This window comes from Macadamia integrifolia, chromosome 10 (assembly GCF_013358625.1).
Source record: "Macadamia integrifolia cultivar HAES 741 chromosome 10, SCU_Mint_v3, whole genome shotgun sequence".
Taxonomy (NCBI): Eukaryota; Viridiplantae; Streptophyta; class Magnoliopsida; order Proteales; family Proteaceae; genus Macadamia; species Macadamia integrifolia.
In genome coordinates, this window is record NC_056566.1 from 24,295,465 (window position 1) to 24,308,946 (window position 13,482).

Here is a 13,482-nt window from a genome sequence, read left to right on the forward strand (position 1 = left end):
TTGTTCTTTATTGTCCTTACTTTTCAATAGAAAAAGGTGATAAAAAAAATAGGGGCAGGCATCTCTCAGATCAAGCCAATAGGCATATGGGAGGGAATGCCTTACGATTCATATAAAGGGGACCCATATGGTAAAGAAGAGAGAGAGAGAGAGTGAGGGGCATGTACCAACAGCAATGTGTACATAAAAAATACATAAAATCTCTCTCTTTGAGAACTACTTCATGGTTTTGCAAATTCTCTGAATAAATAAAGGTAGAGACAAGGATTTAGGTATCGGTATCAGATATTGTATCAAGGGAGATATCTTGAGAACCGTATTGGAGAGATGCAAGATACGCTAAATGCATGAAAATGGTGAATAAATGCATGGGTGTGCTTATGATACATTAAAAAACACCTTACTATGCAACTTCTAGATATATATCAGCTTGACACAAGGATTTAAGTCAATCTTTACCTAATCTAATGATGCATAATTAAAAAAGAGTGAGAACAAAAAAATTAAGCACCAAAAAAAAAAAAAAAGTAATTCCATCCCAATATTTATCACAAGAATGCTAACTTTCCCCCCCCCCCCCAAAAAAAAAAATAAATAAATAAATAAAAATTTATGCTGAACTTCGTTTTACAAGTAAACTCATAATCAGTCAATTCAGTTTTGCTCTTACCAGCTTTTGAGATCCAGTTTGACAGCATTTCTCTGTCTTCTTATATGAGAGCTTTTAAAGGACCAGATGTTTGAAGGTTCTGATTCCGCTTATGATCTTCTGTGCTAGAGTGCTGATTCATCTGTAAAGAGAACCAACGGCATTTTCAAGGATTAATACAGTACCACAAAATCTGTTATTGGAAAATTTGTGTTTTTTTTAGTATCTGACCTCAAAAGGGATGACCTACAGCTTCAGCAACTAGTTGGTTCACTATAGTCGATGGCCAATCTATTGTGCAGTTAAGCACATAAGAATGATATGGACAAGGCAGCTCCTTGAGATGCATTTGTGTGCCTTAAAAAATTTTGGAATCATGGAAACTCCAAGGGAAGAAACTTGCCGGGGAGGCAGGTGAGTGCTAACAATGGGAAGGGGTAGTCTCCAAAGCAATGATTCAATTTTACTCCTTTATATGTAATGGGGTTTTCCCCTTCGTCAATTGTAAGAAATACAAAAGTCTCACTTATGACAAAAATTAAAAATAAATCAGGCCTGCCAGGCAACTGATGTTCTACCATCCAGCTTGAGAGTAATTATATAAGGGCATAAAAATGGTACGCGAGCCACAAGGGAAAGGGAAGAGATGGAAAGCTTGGGGGTCTTGGGAAACAAAAGACCAACCATGTTTGCACAGCAATTGTATGGTCTTGAATTGATGTAAGATCTCCAACATTAGAGGACAGAAAGTTTAAGCCAAAGGCGAAGCCCAACATGAGTCCAGAAGGACACTTAGAGAAATGGAACTCTTGGTGACAATGGACTCAGGCAACAAGATACCTTGACAATAAGCTGAAACAGCAAGGCTGCAACAAAATAGAGTCGAGCACAATCAGAGATGTTCTCTAGAAGTGAATCTCTCTCTGCTTAAAAGCAAATGGTATTACAATCTACTGTGTACCGCCTACTATCTATTGGACATGTCAATTGTGATAGCCCACGAGTTAGCAGGGATTGCATGTGATATGAATGAGGATTCGTCTAAGGTTCATCTAAAGACCACTCTCAAGTGTATACAGAGGTAAAATGTTCACACAAGGATGAGACTCTCCCAAACCAATATCCTCTTTAACCATTTCCACAGAGAATGAAAAATAAAATGAATATTTACTACCCCCATTCGATGTAATCAAATGCTTGTATAACGAGAAGAGGAAAAACCCACTCCCATCCCCACCCCCAAACCCTGAAGTAGGACCAGCAAACACTACACAAGTATATCAACTTAGAAGTACATGACATTAACATTGCATTCTTACAATGATCAAGTTGGTTGACTCGTCCTCAATATAATTGCTTCATCTGCAACATAAGACAAAATGCAACACTTAGGGTCCATTCGGTTAAAACTAAAGTGAGTGAAAATAACCAGCGAAGTAAAATCAATATATTTTTCACTCACACATCCAACCAAACACCATTGAAAAGTGTCCTTTTTCTTTTTTACATTTCACTTCATTTCTAAACAAAAGTGCCTTTAAGAATACAATATTTTTAACACGGTTATCCTACAATTTCTTTTTGTTTTCCCGTTACCTTTACTCATTAAGTTCCTTTACTTTCTTCTTTACCCTTACCTTCACTAATTAATTAAAACTGGTACAGGTATCTTGAAGCTGTTCAAACATTATGGATTCCTTGGGAATTGATCCCAGGAAGTCTTCCTACAGAGTTGCATCATAAAACTCAAAGATATAATAGGACTTACCTTGCTCACAAAACTTGACAAAGTGAAAGTGATGAAACCATTGCTTCCCTTCCTCATTTAGGATGTAAAAAGGTATGAAACTTAAATAATTGAAGGAAGAAAGAACACTACCCTCTAGCGTGTACCTGCACCTAGACACAACAGGTGCGACAAAACCGTGCTTAATGTAAGATCGAATCACTTGTGATCCAATCCCAAGTAGGACCTTGAGTAAATTCAATAAAAATCAGAATTAGGGACAGATAGTATGAACAAAACAGAAATAAGAGAATGAAGAAAAGAAAGAGAATTCTATGGAAGGTTGAGAAGGGGGAAGAAGAACTAGTGGGCACCTCACCCTCAGGTTTAGGCATCTCACCCAACCGCATCCCACAGCACAACAGCATAAGCCATCTTTTTTTTTTCATTAATAAATTCGTGTTCAATGTTGTAGCCCCTTACAAACTTATATAGAAGACTCAAAACTGACTCAAACACTAAAAATGAATGGCCTAACCCAATCATTAACTAATTGGAAAACCTAAAATGACTAGGAAACTGAAATAACAAAGAAGATAAAGTCAAAACAGGACTATAACTAAACTAATGAATTAAATCTCATTTTTCTACTTTCTATCCATATTTTAGGCCCATTAAAATGGCCCATTATAAAGAAAACTCATGGGATCAAAGGCCCAACACATACATAACCCAACCTAAGGCTTATTTGCAATAAAATAAGCCCATTAAGTGACTTATCTACATTAGTGCTGCCCCGCGCTAAAGATGCACCCACGTGTCCTCCCATCGGCCGCACCCGCTGGCATGTACTTGTGACAGGAGGCAGCATTCAAATATGATATAAATGCGTAAAATCATAGGTGGTGTTTAAATCAATCCATCCCAAATCTGCTATATGGTCCACTACAGACGCCATCCGATTATATACTGCTTTATTAAGTGTGCAAGGCCAACATTTAGGCTCACCTCAAGGGAATTTCCTAGAGGCTAGAGCTAATAATCTTGAAGCTTAATACCCCAATTGTGACTGTGAGGCACCATGTGGGCAAACTCACACCTTGAAACTTGGAGCCAAATGTGCTTCCATTAATCCATGATTATCAGTGTCACTCTAGCAATCCTTTATACCTGTAGGAATTAGCTATCAAAATAAAAATAATTTGCCACTCATTCTAAAATACAGGACAGGTCTAATATCCTGACCAGCATTTGTTTCTGTTTCTGAGTGATTGATAGATGGCAGCCTGAGAAGTGTTGATGTAATCCTCACATATCCCTTTTCCCAATGATAAGTTTCAGTTCTATAGCCCAATGCCATGTAGAAAAGACCCACTCTTTCAAGCCATCTGTCTGTCTTACGAAAGATCTTCAATGTCTGGTCATACGGCCATAATATAAAATTACCACACAAGTTTTCTTCATACCCCCATCAATCACACAATACTCTAGAACCTATGACCTCTCTGGTTCAGTCAGTGCACAAAACATATGGCCACTATTTCTATCATAAATAAAGAAAGAAGATTGTTAGGAGCACCGGAAAAAAAAAATAGAAGGCACGGAATGAAATGTTTGCCATTATTGTCCATGGATCTATTTTTTTCTGGTGAGAGAACTCACGAAATAAAGATTCTTAGAATGTTCAACAGTTTCACTTTGTTATTGGATCAACAGTTTTATCCTTCATAACCCAAAGCAGAAGATAATTACATTTTTTTTCTAAACTCAAAAAAATGTGTAACCAGTACACGAGGCTCCAGCCACTCCGAGACCCCGCAGTGGCGGGAGCCTCATGCATACGCCCTTTTTTGAGTTACAAAAATGCATTTCAAATGATTTGAGATATGCTGATTTGGTCTTTTAGACTTGTTAACAGGTCTACGACAATATTTTTAGTTTTTAAAGTTTAAAACTTTATAAGTCTTAAATAGAAACAGTTGGAGTTTTAGAAGTTTCCTTTCCTTTGTACATTGCACCCCTGAGCTCAATGTTGAAGCCTATCAAAAGTTCCAGGTTCTCAGACAAGTTTTTTGCTTCCTTACAGATAGTCAGATAGACCATTAGAAACGAAGCTTAGAAGTCAGTGGAGATTTCTTACACACATACACACACACACACACACAAAATGTGCACGCATTGCAAGCCAAGCAAACCAATCTAAACCAAGCAAGTTAGGAACTGAAATAGACCTAAGTTTTATATATTTTTAAGGCTGAACTACAAGGAAACTGTTGAAACAAAAACTTTCTAAAGTAGCACAAATAGATAGAGACATATTATGGCTCAAACAGATGCAGAAATCAGCAAATAAGATAAGAATATCTATCCCAAAAAAAAAAAACTCTCAGAGGGAGAAAAAAAAACCTGATAGGCTGATATTGCTATGGGACTGAGCAGAATAGCTGTGAAAGTAACTTTAGTAGGAGACAATGAAAGTAAGAACCCGGGGGAGTGGGGGGAGCAACTGGATCCTTTTCTTTTTCAATTGGTGGAGGTTTCTCTCTTATTTATTAATTTATTTTTATATTTGTGCAGGAGGAGGACAAAGGCAAGATTCTATCCCTGGGCTAGGGTATGACAGACCACAGGATTTACCAGTGCGAGGCACTGGCACCTTCAAAGAAGATGCAGGTTTAGAGAGCATAAAATAATAAAATAAGGACTAGGTTTCCATAATCAAGATTCCAATTGTACTACTCCGTTCCAATTCCATATTCAAAGACATTTAAAGCACATTCAATTAAACACATACAAATGATAAAGAATCCACCAAGCCCTATGACAGATTTCTAACATGACTCTGAGGCTCCAACTTAAATTCCAAATTATAATAAAATTCCTGATAATAACCGAAGATGGAACTTACAAAAAATACTAAAACCAGAATATTCTGCAAATACTAGTATCCAAACTTTAATACAAAAGTAAAATCAGGTTTTGGGTTTAGAACAGATTGAATGGAGATTAATTAAGGAGGTTGCTTTTTTTAACTAGCTAGCTAGTAACTGTTATGTTCTCTTTGTCAGATGGTAGGCTAAAGTAGGCTAAAGTCCTCATTCAAGGAGAAATTTTCGACCAAATCCTTCTATTGCCTTACTCCCTCAGCCTAACCCATTCCCCCACTTCCCCCCACCCCACCTCACCCAAAAGAAAATTAAAAAAAAAATTATGCAATTTGGAAGAGACCCACAGCCTCAATCTTTCCTCTCTAGTATTGTTGCCGTTCTACTTTTCAGATCCTTTCCAATGGCAAGCGAAAGACCAAATAACTCATAATTTATTAATTCCTTCGTCATCTTTTATCCAGCCCTATTCCATTTTCCCTCCATATAGATTCTTCAATTTTAGGAATTGAACCCTAAACCCTATCATTGAACCCCTGGAGCTTAAACATTAGTGCTAACCCACAAACAAAAATCCATGTCAACGGTTATGCCCCCTACCTAGAGCCGTTTCTGGGGAATGTATTGGACAGGTACAATGCATAACAACTAACAACAAAAAATTCATAATTTTTCAGATAAAAAGATAGCAGTGCAATCCATATACAAAAATGTAGCTAGAACTGCAATATATACATTTGAGGTGATTGGTTACAGACTTGTCACGAGGTGCAGAAAACAGAATCAATAAAACCAGCCTGTGATCCATCATCTCTGGATGAAATCCAATAAATATAGAGACGATTAAATTGATTTCTCTCATCACGAAATAAATTTGAACACTACATCTGTGAAGGAAAGAAGAAAAAGGATGTCATATGAAAAGACCCAGTAAGTCAAAACTTTCAAGTTTCTAAACTTTAACACTGGGAGCACGAAGCTAATTACAGAGAGAGAGAGAGAGACTCACTTCTTGAGCATATCTGCAGGAGCGGGTAGAGGAGGAGAAAGAGACAGAGACGACGAGTCCCGCGTTCACGGATGCCAACCCTCAACTCCGTGTCTCCGTGGGGTTGAGAACATTGTTTTGTTGCCTCCGGAGCGGGAACAGTTCAACCCAGGGTTTCAAAAATCCGATAATCGGATCGGGAATCAGCCGATTAGCATTGGAATCGATCGGAACAATCCCGATTTCTGCCGTTCTAACTCAAAATATTCTAACCAAGATTCCCCTGAATCGGTAGTTTTTCAGAATAAAAATATGGAGGCCGATTCCAATCAACTCCAAACCGATATAAAACAATGGAGACCGATTCACTCAGTCCTGATCAACTATTGAATCACTATTTAGCACTAGGAATGTCCGATTATTAATCAATCAATGCTTGAGCCCAACATGTTTAGTAATCGATTAAACCAATTTCAGGCGTAAACTAGTCTGTTCAAATCAAACCTACCGACGTAGGCCAACTTTTTGACAGTACAGTCCTGCATCGATTCGTCATTTTTTTTTTTTTTTCCCTATATATATCTTGCCAATCAGTTTAAGGGTTTGACAAAGATAAAGTAATGTATGTTATTTTTATTTATTTATTTATAAGTGTAAATTACATTAAAAGATTCTTCATATTGCCAACCTATGTGGTCCACTTGGATAATACCATATGGAAGGATGATGAAGCAGTATTGGCATTGACCATGTGTTAAATTGCAAACCCAACTTCAACTATATAGCATCATGCTTGAATCGACATTCTCTCATGTTTTTCAGTTGCCTTTTTTTTTTTTTCAATAGTTTTCTAAAATTAAAATTTTATTATTATTATATATCTCTATTTTAATGTATGATATAAAAAAAATTACGGGTAAAAAAAATATATGATCAAAATCATATGGGTGAAGCACATTGGCCCTATTTCTATACAAACTTTAACCCTATTTGATGCACCACATGACAAATATCATAGTCATATAGGGTATTCCCAAGTGGGCCAACTAGGAAACCATTTTTTGTAAATTATTATCCATAATTATAGATTAATCTATGTTTTATAACTCATCAAACAAAGGATCGTTATCAAGTACTTATAGGCCAAACTTGATACATAGAACCTTAGACCTTGTACCTCAAGTTGTCGAAATTATACATTTGTGACAACTCATTTGCGTTCCTTTTTTAAAGCAAAGTTTATGGCAACTTAAGAGGGTAACGGAGTTGGTAAGGGACTTTCACCTCAACAAGCGTGTGGTTATGAGTTTAACTCTTCTTACTTTCTTGGAGCCACTCACAAGGCGGTTTTAGTGTTATTCATTATTTTCGATGAAAATTGAATGATTTACATTCAATCCCAATACGATTCAATCTAATTCATACGATTGTAAATTTAATTTGGACCCAAGAAACTAATCATGCTGAAGGCCTGAATATCTATCATTAAGAAAGAAAAAAAAAGAAGCAATATGACATCTAAGTGGAAGACATCTTCAGCGTTTTGCCTGGATATGGCCATATTTGTCTCCCATTAGAATGTCAAGTTCAAGCTTTTGACGGGCATTTATTCCTAAATTGTTGAGAATAAGATTCATTGTGTTTAAAAGAATATTTGAATTGTCCTCCACTTTAGTTATCTCCAGCATGAGATTCTATACACCCATGATTAGGACCTTTCAGTTTCAATTTCCACTATCATCAAGTTCTCAAAGTTAATTAACCATTAAGTAATGGAACCTCCATTTCTTCTTTATATATATATATATATATATATATATTAAAAAACTACTTGAGTAACTGAACTTTTCAGATCACTAAAAAGTAGAATCCCCAATCCCTTAGACTTAAAACATATATTAAGGGGTTCTTAATTATTTTATTTATTTATTTCAGAGAATAGTAGAATGAAGTTGCTACTTTTCTAAATTAATTATTAAAAAAAAAAACCATAGAGTCTACAAGAGTATTTTGTTAATATTTTATATTAACAAAGGGAGAAGAAATAAATACACTACTCATTCCATATAAGCTAACGGACAACAGGCATATGGGAGGAGGGAATAGAGGAGGGCAAGGGGTCATTTCATTATAAAGGAAGAGACAGGCAAACACAATGTGCCCGCAACAGTTCAAGGTGAACCATCGTATGATGTCGACTCTTATCTAACATGTATGGCAAGCTAGTACTTTAGTTTAGCATTCATGTGGATTTGTCCTTTACATGATCTAATTATGATTTTTTTTTGACCAAGTTTCCCTACACCCATTAGGGCTTCCAAGCCACTCGAGGGAGGGGAGGGGAGGGGAGGGGAGGGGGCTGCTCCTTTGGATCCACAGTGAATTCACCACACGAGTCAAGAAAATTTTATACTTTTTTTAATTATTTTATGTTTTAATCTATCTCATTCAACTTTGCTTTGCCTATAGGTGAGGCTTAAAAAGTTGTTTGAAAAAAAAGTTTCTTATGTTTGAGAAACTTAGATCACTAAAGAAACTCGAAGAAGATTGCAATAATCGCATAAATTGCATGCCATAAAGTTAAGATGTTATTAAACTTGACAACAGTCGAAATCATCCCTCCATGTGGTGAATAAGTAAAAACCCCGCTGACACGCCATATCTTCCAAACAGAAATGTAAGAAAAAAAAATATTATTTCATTAAAAGGAATTAGGTCAAAGTTTTTCGACACCTTGGGTGAAGAGAGAATCTCAATCCCCACCATTCTCATCAATGATTTGAAATACTTTTTTCCATGAATTAAATAAAAACTTGGTCCTACAATTGAAGAAAAAACAAGATTGTTGACGAGAAAAAAAATTCACATAGAGTATAAAAATAGCTTACAGAGTGGGGTGGCAATTTCCTTGATGTAGATGGATGATTTAGTCATTACAACAAAGCTTCCTAATGAGGACACATAAGATATGAGTGGAGATGGTTTGCGATGCTAATCTCCTGAAGAATTAATTGAAGTGCATTTAAGCTATCGGAACACCTTGATTAACAAAAGTAAAATAAGGAAATTAGTCATATCTTAAATCAATTTGCAACATCTCAGCCATTTGTTATGAATATTACTTAAATAAATTGACTTTTTTAAAAAAATATATTTCATTATATTGACACGTTTTGAAGTCAAACTTAACTTATGACTACTTGATGATCGTGCAGACAACTTAATTTTCCACTGAGTCTAATCTCTCACCAAACTATATGGAGTAAACAGTTTTAGCTACCATTCCATGTTTGTTTCAAGTTTCAACATGAATCTGTTGACCCTGAAGTGTTGACCATATGGGAGTGCTTTTAACTATGATCGTGTAATAGCCACATGATTAGGATCCCCTCAAAGCATTCCACCATAGGTAGCAACACAGTACACACCCCCCCATATCAAAATTTCTTCCAAAACAATTGAAGTTGCAGAACCCATAAGCAACTTCTGAAACCTTTATAGGTAGCGAAGTTACGTCTTAGATTTCAGGACAGCTAATCATAATTTGGAGTAAAGCCCAGAGAAGATGATCAACGCTACGTGGCAGAAAAGATGAAATAGAAGTTAAAGATCTTAGGTAGCCATGATCGTCCTTTTATCCTGATCTTTCTGCCATGGAGATGAGGAATGAGGACCCACCTACCATTGTTTCTTTCTCTATTTCTCTCTCCTACGGTCCAACCTCCCAGTCCTCCACCTCCTCCTCCTCCTCCTCCTCTCTCTCTCTCTCTCTCTCTCTCTCTCTCTCTCGCTCTCTCCTTGTTCCTTAAATTAAATCTTCAGTTTTGTTTGTTCTATTAAGAACTAAGCACACAAAATCACCACAGCCGCCGAAGCTGCAGTCCTATGTGTTCGTGAGAGAGAGGATGAAAGATGGTGGGTTTACGGATTCTGCTTGAAGCCCAGAATAATATCGACAAGGGTCCAGTCATCAACAAAGTTAACATGATCAAAACCTCTTCTGCAACTACTAATTCGTCGTCGGTTGCTTCGACACCCACTTCTCTGTACTCTCCGTCATCTCTTCCGGCCATCACTTTTCTCGACTCCTGTTTTCTCTGTAAACAGAAACTCTTGCCTGGCCAAGACATCTACATGTACAAGTAAGAAAAACCATCCCTCTTTAAGATTTTTTTTCTCCTTTAGGGTAAGGGAGGGGGGAGCTCGCATGCCTTTGTTTTCTTTTTCTGGTAGTTCAAAACGCTGGTTTTCCTTAAATGGGTGGGAAGGAAGATTGTCTTTACCATGGATCTCTTAATCTCTCTTTGAATAACTCATTCTCTTTTCTCACATACAGAGGAGATCGAGCGTTTTGCAGCGTGGAGTGCAGATGTAGACATATTTTCATAGATGAAGAGAGTGTCCGGAGGAAGAAATGCTCACCGGCAGCCATGAATGTGAAAGTGAAACCCACATCGTTGACGTCGCCTTCTCCTTCTCCTTCTTCTTCTTCTTCTTCTTCTTCTTCTTCTTCTCGTCATTCCCATCGCAGAGAGATCAGGAACAGAGCAGGTGGATTTGTGTAGCAGGAGAGAGATTACGAGATTAGATTCTGGGAAATCTCCAAATGATGTTCTTGTCCCTTTAGGTTCAAGTGTAATGTGTATCACCAAAAATGGCGCCTTCGTCGTTTTTTTCGCTTCCATGTAAGTAAGTAAACCTTCGCCGCCGGAATGGGTGGCCGGGGACGGCGAGTTTTGTTCTGTCGGCGGTGGAGGTGTTAGCTGTAATCAATCAATTATTAGTATTGTTAAGCAGTAATTACGTTTTAATTGAGAGATAATGATGAAGATTGTGCTTACTTGTCATTGCTTACACATAAAGAAGCGAAGCCACGTGGAAACAGGAAAGCAATAGTATGAGAAAGTGGGTTATAATTACCCGCACCAAAAAACGAAGATTGGATTAATTGCATAAATCCACGATGTGGGGACCGTGGGGTCCAGTTCCCCACCACCTGTGACCTAACTATTGCTCTCTTGCTGGTGAGTGTCTCTGTCCACTTGTTGTCGCCACTTGGGAGTTTTTTTGTGGGCCCATCGCAGTATCTGCTTTGAATGACCAGACCATGGGTGAGAACCGTTGGATCCTTTGACATCTCATTTGTAAATTGTCAGAGTTTCCCAGTGTTAGTACAGAGATATAAGTTTCTTTCTTTCTCCGTGTCAGTTCAGATAATTTTCCCACACCAGGATTAGATATTTTGCCAGGTGGCACGTTGAATGGGTTATTATAATTTTACTGAACACACGGATATGGAGTTTACTGATCTGATAAATCTTCTTTTTTAGAGACGTACTTACTACGTACATTTAACTTTTTTTTTTTTTTTTTTTACAACTGGAAGTGTCAATATCATGTGAAACTGTCAATATCATGTCAGGTTTCGAAAACGGAATCGAGGATCGAATCCATCCAGACTCCGACCCGTTTATGGTTTGACTCAGTTCTATTAACCCTAGAATCGGCCCTTGGAGGCTTCCAGCCAAGAAGTTTACTGATTCAAGAGTTTTTTAGAGTTTTTTGGTATGAATGGATCGGAATTGAGATTTGGTCTAGATATTAATTTACATCAAATCTCTTTTATAATTGATGTAGGATCACTCTCCATATAATTTATATGAAATTATAAGATACCAAATTACAATCACACTTCCCTGACAAATGAATTCCCATATGATTAATATAGAATTGTCAAATACCATCACAATTCCTTGAACGTCCATGCCAGCCCACCCTAGATCAAGTAGTTTTTTCTAAATGGCTCTTCTTTGCTTCAGGGTGCCTGGTGACAAATAATTCTTTCTTAAGGGTTTCACTTTGGCATCAGGTCACCCATTTCAAGTAAAAATCAGAATCGAGAATTAGCTAATTTGATGCCTTTGATACAGACTTTAGGAGAACTCAAACACCGTAAATGGGTTTATGAGATCAAGGAACCCAAGATCATCTTAACTCACACAAATTCCCTTGCATAACTGATGTGCAATCAACCCCATATGAGAACAAAGATATTTGATTTGTAAAATAATAATAATAATAATAATAATAATAATAATAATAATAATAATAATAATAATAATAAAATGTTCATCAAAACAAAATTTTATTTTGAACCACTATATAATCTTCACTAAGCAATTTTCAAGCATTTCCATCAGTTTGATGGATGGAATGCTTGCTAAGCAACGTGGCGAACTATAAAAATTATAACCTTACCTTTTCACCCTAAAAAAATAATATAAAGAAAAAAATTAATATATTTTTTCAATCAGGATAAAATCCAACTATTTCAAATAAATATTTCATTAAATTCTTCAAAAAATTTTAATTTTTACATTTCTCTTTTCCCTCTCAGGCAAACAAATGAACTGCCTTCAATCCGGCTCCACTCAAAATAACTTGAAGAAAACTGTTAACACTTTCCAGGTGGGGAACGATTTTGTTTCTGGTGAAGCCAATAAGAAAAAAATTAGTAAAGGGCATATGAGAACAATTTGTACAAAGATCCAGGCCAAAGTCATGACTGTCAATTATCAGTCACGGATTCAAAAGTTGAAATGTCCATGATTCATGATGGACCCTATCCACTAGCATTAGTAATGGATAAACATTACTAGAGTATGGCACATAGGCAGGTAGGCTGCTTTAACCTATCTTGATTAAGTGGGATATGATAAAGAGAGAGAATGAAAAATGGACAAGGATCAGATATGGTTGAGAGGAATATGAATGAAGGGATAGGAGTACGAGGTATTTCAGCTTTGTTCAGGAAGACAACTTCAACACTCGCATGGAGTAGTTTGTAGGAATTCAAGGACTTTTCTTTTCTCTCTCTAATGATGGATATCCAGGTTTTCGATTTACCTAGTTCCGTAAATTCAAATTAATCCCATAACCGTATAGATTGAGTTATACTGAAATTGAATAAAAATCATTCAACTTTTAACAAAAACCAGTGAAGAACAATTAACACTCGTGTGAGTGACCCCAAAGAAATAAGAGAAGTCAAACTCAAAACCACACCCTTCCTGAGGTGAAAGTCCTTTACCAACTTGGCTTCTCCCTTGGGGTTTCAAAAACTTACTTCCATTCCTTCTTAGACCTACAAAATATGCTTTCAAATAGTCAATAAGTGATTACCCTTACTAGGGTTATGGTATATTTGGGCATATTCTTATCGATTTCTCACCGA

General features: G+C 36.7%; 1 protein-coding gene and 1 long non-coding RNA gene across 2 annotated transcripts; one reads left to right on the plus strand and one right to left on the minus strand.

The window, feature by feature from the left end:
* Positions 1–595: 595 nt before the first annotated feature.
* On the minus strand, positions 596–6,458 carry LOC122090645. Its single transcript, XR_006143716.1, has 3 exons — positions 6,270–6,458; positions 1,969–2,011; positions 596–791 (listed from the first exon to the last, which is right to left on the minus strand). It is a non-coding gene; the product is annotated as an uncharacterized LOC122090645 (long non-coding RNA).
* Positions 6,459–9,974: 3,516 nt separating this feature from the next.
* LOC122091221 (FCS-Like Zinc finger 15) lies at positions 9,975–11,088 on the plus strand. The gene is made up of 2 exons (XM_042661076.1): positions 9,975–10,390; positions 10,585–11,088. Exons 1-2 carry the CDS (start codon positions 10,161–10,163, stop codon positions 10,811–10,813), a joined length of 459 nt encoding a protein of 152 aa, XP_042517010.1. The 5' UTR covers positions 9,975–10,160; the 3' UTR covers positions 10,814–11,088.
* Positions 11,089–13,482: the final 2,394 nt, after the last annotated feature.

Excerpts from the sequence above, each read along its gene's own strand:
- LOC122091221 (XM_042661076.1), top strand. The coding sequence starts at position 10,161 with ATGGTGGGTTTACGGATTCTGCTTGAAGCCCAGAATAATATCGACAAG. Across the intron at positions 10,391-10,584 it reads CAAGACATCTACATGTACAA|AGGAGATCGAGCGTTTTGCA; the intron begins GTAAGAAAAACC and ends TCTCACATACAG.